This window comes from Lemur catta, chromosome 2 (assembly GCF_020740605.2).
Source record: "Lemur catta isolate mLemCat1 chromosome 2, mLemCat1.pri, whole genome shotgun sequence".
Taxonomy (NCBI): domain Eukaryota; kingdom Metazoa; phylum Chordata; class Mammalia; order Primates; family Lemuridae; genus Lemur; species Lemur catta.
Window position 1 is genome coordinate 28,001,861 of NC_059129.1, and position 9,797 is coordinate 28,011,657.

General features: G+C 43.7%; 1 protein-coding gene across 1 annotated transcript; it reads right to left on the reverse strand.

The window, feature by feature from the left end:
* Positions 1-719: 719 nt before the first annotated feature.
* On the reverse strand, positions 720-8,013 carry LOC123632026 (dnaJ homolog subfamily C member 30, mitochondrial-like). Its single transcript, XM_045542163.1, has 2 exons — positions 8,007-8,013; positions 720-1,851 (listed from the first exon to the last, which is right to left on the reverse strand). Exons 1-2 carry the CDS (start codon positions 8,011-8,013, stop codon positions 1,178-1,180), a joined length of 681 nt encoding a protein of 226 aa, XP_045398119.1. The 3' UTR covers positions 720-1,177.
* Positions 8,014-9,797: the final 1,784 nt, after the last annotated feature.

The window sequence follows — 9,797 nt, forward strand, 5'->3', positions numbered from 1 at the left end:
GACAGGCACACTGGCCCAAAGATAAACCTGGCCCTACTAGCATCATGTTGTAATCACTATGGATTAGAACTATGGATAAGGCTGAGTACAGTGGTTCATGCCTGTAATCCTAGCACTCTGGGAGGCCAAGACAGGAGGATCACTTGAGCTCAGGAGTTTGAGACCAGCCTGAGCAAGAGTGAGACCCTTTCTCTACTAAAAATAGAAAAATTAGTTTGGCATTGTGGTGTGCCTATAGTCTCAGCTACTTGGAAAGCTGAGGCAGGAGTATCACTTGAGCCGAGGAGTTGGAGATTGCAGTGAGCTAGGCTGACACCACAGCACTCTACCCAAGGCGACAGAATGAGACTCTTATCTCAAAAAACAAAGGAAACTGAACCCCCTCCTCACTCCCTGCCTTAATACAAAAAAAAATTTTTTTTAAAAAGAACTGTGGATATAATACAGTGTGACAGACCTCAAGAGAGCAGATGATTTACTCTTCTGCTGTCATGTCCACAGAGTAACCTCTCCAAGGTCATACATTAGATAAATATGGGCACAGGAACTCATTCCTAATGCTTGATGACCTTGTTTTCCCACCCCCGAATGCCACCAACAAAAGGGGGAGTGCGGTGTGGGGCTGACCATAGAGGGAGGAATGGCAGACTTTCCACAGATCCCATTTTTACTCTGGATCAGGTCTCACCTGTGGCCTGGGGAACTCACAGAAAGACAAGTTTCGTACAACCCCAGACTTTTTCTTTTGGCAGCCAACAATTGGTCACATTGCACGTTTCAAGGTTACAGAGGAGCCCCAAAGTACAAATGTGGGACAGGAGCAGATAAATCTTGCTCAGGGCTTTACAATAAAGCCAGAGCAAGTGTTCCAGAAGTCGACAACATCAGGAAGGCGACCTCTGGAAGCAGGCACCCAAGGGATTCCAGAAAACCCTTCACTCCTGGGCTTTCGGGACTCTTCATCTTGGGGCCTCTTTCTTAGGCATCACAAAGCCGCCTTTTCTGGAGCGCAGGGGAGGGACGTGCAGGTCACCGGCTAAGCGGGGCAGGTCGGGAGGGCAGGGAGTTCCTTCAGACCCCAGCAGAGGTAGACAGAGGCAGGCCCAGGGTTCAGAAGACAGGAAAGGCCGTTTACTCGGGGCTGGCTGGGGCAGCTCCCCTTCCCTCCTCTCTCCGATTAAATACGGAAGCCGACGACAGCGAAGATGGTGAGGAGAACGACAATGAAAGCAGTGTCTCGGACCTCGTCCCACCGGAAGCCTTTCTTGGCCCGGTCCTCCTGCTGCTTGCGAAGGGCCTCCCGCCGGGCCCGCAGGCGCCGCTCGCGCTCCAGCTGTTCCCCGTAGTGCGCCTGGTAGAAGGCGTCGAAGTTGAACATGGTGCAGTTGGCGCCCGGCGCGCCCCGACCGCCGTCTTGGGCCCGAGAGGCGGCCGGCGGGGGGCGGGGAGGGCCGGCGTCCGCGGTGGGCGGCCTGGAGGGCCGGACGCCGGGTCCGCGCAGGTCCTCGTCGCTGAGCAGACCGCGGTCATACTTGCGACGGAGGGTGGCACTGCCCAGCACCACGTAGGCCTGGGAGATGCGCGTGAAGCGCTCGGCGGCCTGGGCGCTCCCCGCGTTGCGGTCCGGGTGGTAGAGGAAGCTCTGCCGGTAGTAGGCGGCCTTGATCTGCGCCTGCGTGGCCGTGGTGGGGACGTCCAGCAGGTCGTAGAGCGCCGTGCGCGAGTACTGGCCGTCGCCCCGGGAGTAAGTCCTCGCGCCCAGGCCCGGGCCCGACGCCGAATGTCGTGTAAAGCTCCAGGCCGGCCACAACCTCCACAGTAACAACCGCGACCGCCTCAAACCTCTTTGCACTTTTTATAGGGAAGAGCTGGTGTTGTCCAAGTCCACCTTTTGTTTATCTGTATCTTAATTTCTCTTTCAGTTTTGAAGTATAGTGTTTTCAGAGGTAGAATTCTTGATTGACAGTTTTTCATTTAGCACTTGAAATATATCATCGCACTGCCTTCTGGCCTCCATGGTTTTCTATGATAAATTAGCCCTTAATCTTATTCAGGATCCTTACATTTGCTTTCAAGATTCTCTCTTTGAATGTTCCTAACACAAAGAAATGACAAATGCCTGGGGTGATGGGTACCCAATTACCCTGATTCAATTAATTCACATTGTATGCCTGTATCAAAACATCACGTGTACCCTATAAAGATATACAACTATTATATACCCGTAATAACTCTTTAAAAAATTCTGACTTTGAGTTTTGACAGTTTGATTATAATGGCCTCAGCTTGTATCTCTTTTAAAAGATTAAAAAAAAATTTTTTTTTAGAGATGGGATCTTGCTGTATCACCAGGCTGGTCACGAACTCCTGAGCTCAAGCAGTCCTCCCACCCTAGCCTCCTGAGTAGCTGAGAGGACAAGCATGAACCACCGTGCTCAGCTTCAGTGTGCATCTCTTTGAGTTTATTTTACTTGTAGTTTGTTGAACTTGGATGTGTAGAGTCATGTCTTTCATCAGATTTGGAAAGTTTTGGCCATTATTTCTTGAAATGTTCTTTCTCCTTCTTTTTCTGTATCTTCTCTTTTCGAAATTTTCATGACACATATATTTGGTCCACTCGATGGTTAGATCTCTTAGGCTCTGTTTACTTTTTCTCATTCTTTTTTTCTTTTTGTTCCTCAGACTGGATAATTTCAGTGGCCCCATCTTCAAGTTCACTGATACTTCTTCCTGCTCAAATCTGCTCTTGAAACCCTCTAGTGAATGTTTGATTTCAGTTAATGTACTTTTCAGTTCCAGAATTTCTCTATGCTTCCTTTTTATAATTTATCTCATTATTGATATTCTCATTTTGTTTGTACACCATTTTCCTGATTTCCTTTAATTCTTTGTACATTGTTTCCTTTAATTCTTTTTTTTTTTTTTTTTGAGACAGAGTCTCGCTCTGATGCCCAGGCTAGAGTGCCGTGGCATCAGCCTAGCTGACAGCAACCTCCAACTCTTGGGCTCAAGCAATCCTCCTGCCTCAGCCTCCCGAATAGCTGGGACTACAGGCATGCACCACCATGGCCAGCTAATTTTTTCTATGTATTTTTAGTTGTCCAGATAATTTCTTTCTATTTTTTTAGTAGAGACGGGCTCTCGCTCTTGCTCAGGCTGATCTCGAACTCCTGACCTCGAGCGATCCTCCCGCCTCGGCCTCCCAGAGTGCTAGGATTACAGGCGTGAGCCATGGCGCCCGGCCTGTTTCCTTTAATTGTTGAGCATATTTATGTTTTTTAAAAGTCTTTGGTAAGTCCAATGTCTGGGCTTCTTCAGAGATGATTTCTGTTAATTTATTTTGTTACTTTGAATGAGCTATACTTTCCTTGTTCTTTGCATGACTTGTGATTGTCATTGAAACCTGGACATTTTAATATTATAGTAACTCTGGAATTTAGATTCTACTCCTCGTGTTTGCCATATATGTGTATGTTTTTAATCATTGGAGGTTATAGTAGGCCATCTGCTTAGTGACTTTTCCAGACTGTTTTTGGAAAGACTTATCATTTTCATGTGGTCACTGAAATCTCTGATTCAATTCGTTTGTATTCAGCTAGTTTTTTGACAGAGATTTCCTTGAATGTGAGGAGCTAAATATAGAAGGGAAAAAACACCTCTCCCACTCTTTGAAGATGGCCTCTGTGCTGCAGCTTTTCCTCAGCACTTAGCTAGGGCTGCACTGATCCTAGTGATCAGGCCAAGGTGAAAGCTTAGGGTCTTGTTCAGGTGTTTTCTGAGCATGCATCTTGCCCTGAGTATACGTATGGCCTTCTAAATTCCCTCTGATACATGAGTGGTTATGAATGCCCTGATTTCCCAGAGAAATTCTCCCCAGCTTTTCTTTTCAGACTTTAGGAAGTCTATATTGGTTTTCCAGAGCTACCGTTAACAAAATACCACAGACTGGATGGCTTTACCAACAGAAATTTATTTTCCTACAGTTCTAGAGGCAAGAAGTCTAAGATCAAGGTGCCAACAATGCTGGTTTCGCCTAAGTTTTCTCTCATTGGCTTGCAGATGGCTGCCTTATTGCTGTGCCCTCACGTGACCTTTCCTCTGTGTGCACACTTCCCTGGTACTTTTTCCTTTTCTGTAAGGAAACCAGTCATACTGGGTTAGGGTCTCACCCTTATTACCTCATTTAACCTTAATTACCTCTTTTAAGGTGCTATCTCCAGATACAGTCACATTGGGTTAGGATTCAGCTTGTGACTTTTGGAGAATATAATTTAGTCCATAATCTTTTGCCCCAGGCATATGTGGGTTGTTTGTTAGTCTTGCAGTGTTTTTGAGCAAAGCCCACTACCACTTTTCCATCCTCAGTGAGTTCCAACTTCAGGGAAATTGAGAAACACAACTATTTCATTCCTTCAGGTAGTCCTAAGACATGTTAGAGCAGACATACACAATCATTTGCAAATAAGGTCTGCCCTGCTCTCCCTGGAGCTCTCAGGGTCCCAAGCTGGGAATGCAGGCTTCTGTCTTCAAAATTGCTGTCACTTGGGGTGTAGGTGAGGCAAAGGCAAGTAAAAACACCACAAAGCTTTCTTTCCTTTCCTTTTTAAGTTGCATTTTTCTTGATTCAGCATTCATTTGGTTGTTGTAAATCTTTGACTATTTTCCAGAGTTCTGGCAAAGTTGGTTCTAGCAATTACTGTATGTTTTTTTGAGTTTCTGTGGGGATATGGGAACTTGGAGCTGCTTACTCTGCCCTTTTGCTGATGACACTCCTCAATTATATTTTAAAAAGATTTAAATAATAAGGGAAAAAGTTATATATGTATTTACCTGTGTAGTTGCCATTTCCAATACTCTTCATTCCTTTGTGTAGATCCAGATTTCCATCTAGTATTGTGTTTCTTCTGCCTGAAGGACATCCGCTAACATTTCTTGTAGTGTTAGTTTGGTGGTGATGAATTTTTCAGCTTTTGTATGCCTGAAAATGTCTTTATTTCACCTTGTTAAAAGATATTTTAACCAGGTATATAATTCTAGGTTTTCAGTTATTTTTCTTTCAGTACTTTAAAGATGTTGCTCTACTGTCTTCTCATTTGCATTATTTCTGATAAGAAATTTGATATCATCCTTTTCTTTGTTCCTGTGTAAGTAACATGTCTTTTTTTCCCCTCTAGCTGCCTTTAGGGTTTGATCTGTATCACTGGTTTTGAGCCATTTGATTATGTGACTTGTTATGTCTTGTTTATATTTATTCTTTTCTTTTTTTTTTTTTTTTTAAGCCTACAGCACCTGGTATTCCCAGGTGGTCTCCCATCCAAGTATATATTTCTTATTTTCTTAATTCTTTATATTTCTTGAGCTTCAGATCTGTGAGTTTATATTTTTCATTATGTTTGGAAAATTTTTGGCCATTATTTCTTCTAATATTTTTCTATGTTTCAACTTTGTGAATACAGTTAAAAGTAATTTTAATGTCTTTCTCTGCTTATTTTGACATCTGTGTCAGTTCTGGGTTAGTTTTGATTGATTGGTTATTCTTCTCGTTATGGGTCATGTTTCCCTGCTTGTTTGTATGCCTAGTAATAGTTAGGATGACAGACATTGTAAATTTTTCCTTGTTGAGTGATAGTCATTTTTTATTCCTGTGCATTTTCTTGAGCTTTATTTTGGGATATATTTAGGATACTTGGAAACAGTTTGATCCTTTCAGGTCTCACATTAATGATTTATTAGGTGGGCCTAAAGCAGTACTCAATCTAAGTCTGATTATTTCCCATTACTGGGGTGTTTGAGTACTCCACCCAGAGCCCTATGAATTATGAGTTTTCCAGTCGGCCTCGTGGCAACAGACACTATTCCTGGCCGTTTGTGAGTACCAGATCCTGTGTCCTTTAATACTTGTGGGGTGGGGGCAGTTCTTTGGCCGCTGGTGGTTTATTCATCAACACGTGCTAATGAGTACAGTACTGAATATTCAAGGAGGAACCTATGTAGATCTCTAGGGATGTCTTTGCTCACCTCTGTCCTTTCTGGTGTCATTAAACTGTGGCTGCTTTGGTTTCCCCAAACTCTTAGCTCTATCTCCTCAATTTAGGGGATCCACTGGGCTCTGCCTTAGTTACTCCCCTTTTTGTGCCACCCTACTGGGGATGACTGTAGGGCTTACTTTGTTTCCTGACTTTCAGTGGTTCCTGCCCTTTGTTGCCCAATGTGTGACGTCTTGGAAACCATTATTTCATGTATTCTGTGGTTCTGTTGTTGTTGCTATAGTTTTTTAGGAGGGTAAATCTGGGGTCCTTATTATTCCATCATGGTCAGAAGTAGAAGTCCCATTCCACAGACTTTGATACATTATATTTTTATTTTCATTCAGTTCAAATGTTCCCTGAGGCTTGCTCTTTAACCTGTGGATTATGTAGAATCCTGTTAATTATCGAGTGTTTAGAGATTCTCCTTTTATGTTTCTGTTATTGATTTCTAGTTTAATTCTATTATAGTCAGAAAACATACTTTGTTTTATTTCAATCCTTTTACATTTATTAAAGCTTGTTTTATGACCCAGGATATGGTCACTGTTGAACATCTTCACATTCACTTTCCTGTTCCACAGTACCCGTTCCCACGTCGCATCTAGCACTGCGGGTGCCCCCTTCCTGCTTCCACCTCACAGATGTAATAACCTGACTAAGATAAGTCCATTTATCTTCTCCACAGCCCAGCTTTAGTGGTAGTTGTTACATATTTTACCTCTATATTTGTTATAAACCCCAGTTTGCAATATCTCTATTATTTTTATTCAAAAGAATCAGCTCTTTAAGTAAATCATGAGAAAACTGTGTCTTTTATTTTTACCCAGTTATTTACTGTGACGGTCTTCATTTCTTCCTATAGTTCCAAAGTTCCATGGGGTCTTGTCTCCCTTTGGTCTAAAGAGCAACCTCTAAAACTTCTTGTAGGCAGTTCTGCCAGTGATGGATTCTGTCAGATTTTATTTATTAGTAAGTATCTTTATTTTACCCTCATTTTTAAAAAGGATATTTTTTGCTGAACATAGAATTCTGGGATGACAATGTTTTTTGCCTTCAACATTTAAAAGAAACCATTTGTCTTCTAGCCTTCCTTGTTTCTGATGAGAAACAGCAATTGTCTTTTTTTTTTTTTTTTTGAGACACAGTCTCACTCTGTTGCCAGGGCTAGAGTGCTGTGGCATCAGCCTCGCTGACAGCAACCTCAAACTCCTGGGCTCGAGCAATCCTCCTGCCTCAGCCACCCAAGTAGCTGGGACTATAGGTTCTCACCACCACGCCCAGCTAATTTTTTGTTTCTATTTTTAGTTGCCTGGCTAATTTTTTCTATTTTTAGTAGAGATGGGGTCTCACTCTTCTTGCTCAGGCTGGTCTTGAACTCCTGACCTCAAGCAATCTCCCACCTCAGACTCCCAGAGTGCTAGGATTATAGGTGTGAGGCACTGCGCCTGGCCTACATTAATTCTTAATAATCTTACTTAGTCTCATGGCATTTGTACACTGTAGCTCCTCCACTGAACTCCAGTCATATATGATAATTTAAAGGACTCTTGCTGGCCGGGCGTGGTGGCTCAAGCTTTAATCCTAGCACTCTGGGAGGCCGAGGTGGGCAGATTGTTTGAGCTCAGGAGTTCGAGACCAGCCTGAGCAAGAGCGAGACCCCGTCTCTACTAAAAATAGAAAGAAATTATATGGACAGCTAAAAATATATATAGAAAAAATTAGCCGGGCATGGTGGCGCATGCCTGTAGTCCCAGCTACTCAGGAGGCTGAGGCAGGAGGATTGTTTGAGCCCAGGAGTTTGAGGTTGCTGTGAGCTAGGCTGACGCCACGGCACTCTAGCCCGGGCAATAGAGTGAGACTCTGTCTCAAAAAAATAAAAATAAAAATAAAGGACTCTTGCTGAGCAATACTATGTTTCTTTTTCCTTTATTATGCAAGTTTCTTGGGAGTCTGCAGTCATTTCTTCCATTTCCTCACCTTCCATTCTCTGTTGAACCCACTGCAGCTTGACTTTTGACGCACTATTCCGCTGACAGTAATGAGGTTTTTTTCTTAAGCAACACAGCCCACTCCCTTTTTTTTTCAAATGAAGTCTTACATGAAATCACAATATATTAAACAGAACAGAATTGCTTTGGGAATGGTTTGGGGAAGAGCTGAAATCCAAACTGCTTTCTTCTCATCTCTCTGAGTTGCTCCAGAGGTATCTATACTTAGCCCTGCCTACCTTACTATTCCTACCTTACTATTTCACTAAACACCCTAGTCTCCAGCTATACTGAACTGTTTGGAGACTCTTACATCATCATCCTTTCCATCTCTTTGCTTCTGCATAGTGCTGCTTTCACCTACCTTGAACCTGCTTTAGCCAGTTCTCTCAGCTCCAGTAGCACCTCCTAGCCTAACTTCACCTTGATCATTCCTTCTCTTTTAGTGCCTGTTAACACACTTACCACACTGAATTGCAACTTTCTATTTACACCTTTCTTCCCTACTAAACAGAGCTTCTAAAGATCAAAGACCCTGCATTCCCCCTTAATCTCTTTATATCAACGTTACATGGAATGAACAAATCAATGAATGAATGGCTGAGGAAGCTGAGCTAAGCCAAAGTCAGGATTGGTACACTACCAGGTTTTCTTGTAACAGCTTTATTAAGATGTAATTCACATACCATACAATTCATAGGGTTGTGCAACTGTCACTGCAATCTAATTTGAAAACGCTTTTGTCCAACTCCCCCCAAAATCTGTGACCATTAGCAGTCGCCCTCTATTCCCCACCCTCCAGTGCACTCTCCAGCCCTAAGCAACCCCTCATCTACTTTCTCTGACAGCTAAATTTAAGATAGGTAAATTGATCAGAAATCCTTAAAATCTACCCCAATATCTGCACCATGATGTGAAATTTGGAAGGTAATTGTCCCATGTTATCAATTTGTACTGAAGAGACTCAAATTTGGGGCCTGGGCTGGGAACAGTGGCTCACGTCTGTAATCCCTGTGATCCAAAACTTTGGGAGGCTGAGGCGGGAGGACTGCTTGAGGCCGGGAGTTTCAGACCAGCCTGGGCAAAATAGTGAGACCCCATCTCTACAAAAAATAAGAAAAATCAACTGGGCGTGTTGGTGCGCGCCCGTAGTCCCAGCTACTTGAGAAGCTGAGGCAGGAGGATCACTTGAGCCCAGAAGTTCAGGCTGCAGTGAGCCTGCACTGCACTCCAGCCTGGGCAACAGGGCGGGACCCCGTCTCTTAAAAAATCAAAAATTTGGAGGCCTGCAACACAAGCAGGTTTAATTAGCAATTTATTAGAGCTAGATCCACATTTAATAGGGGTGGTTAATTTGGTCTTGCTTTTCACTATTGCTGTTGAAGTTAACCTCCCTTTAGCTGTTTATACTTTGGCAGAAAACAGTAACTGAAAAAACTAACGACCGCTGATAGCATTTGTGAAAAGGGCCTAATAACAGGCTGTGCTGGAGGGGAGTTTAGCCCCTATAAAATATCACGGATTAAGAATTACATGAATAGTAGCTCTCTGGTGCTTTTATTTTTAACGCGATCCTTTCACAGGACCGCCTCCGGATGAGTGCCGCGCGTGTAGCCACGCGGGAAACTTCAAGTATCCACTGGGCGTTTAAAGCACGCAGCATTTTCCAAACAAGGACGGTTTCAGGCGTTGCTGGGCAGTAGCGTTTCCCTCGCGGTCGCCGCGCCCCGTCGCGCGCGCAGTGACGTACGCGGCGCGCGATGACGCAGCGCGCGGCGCG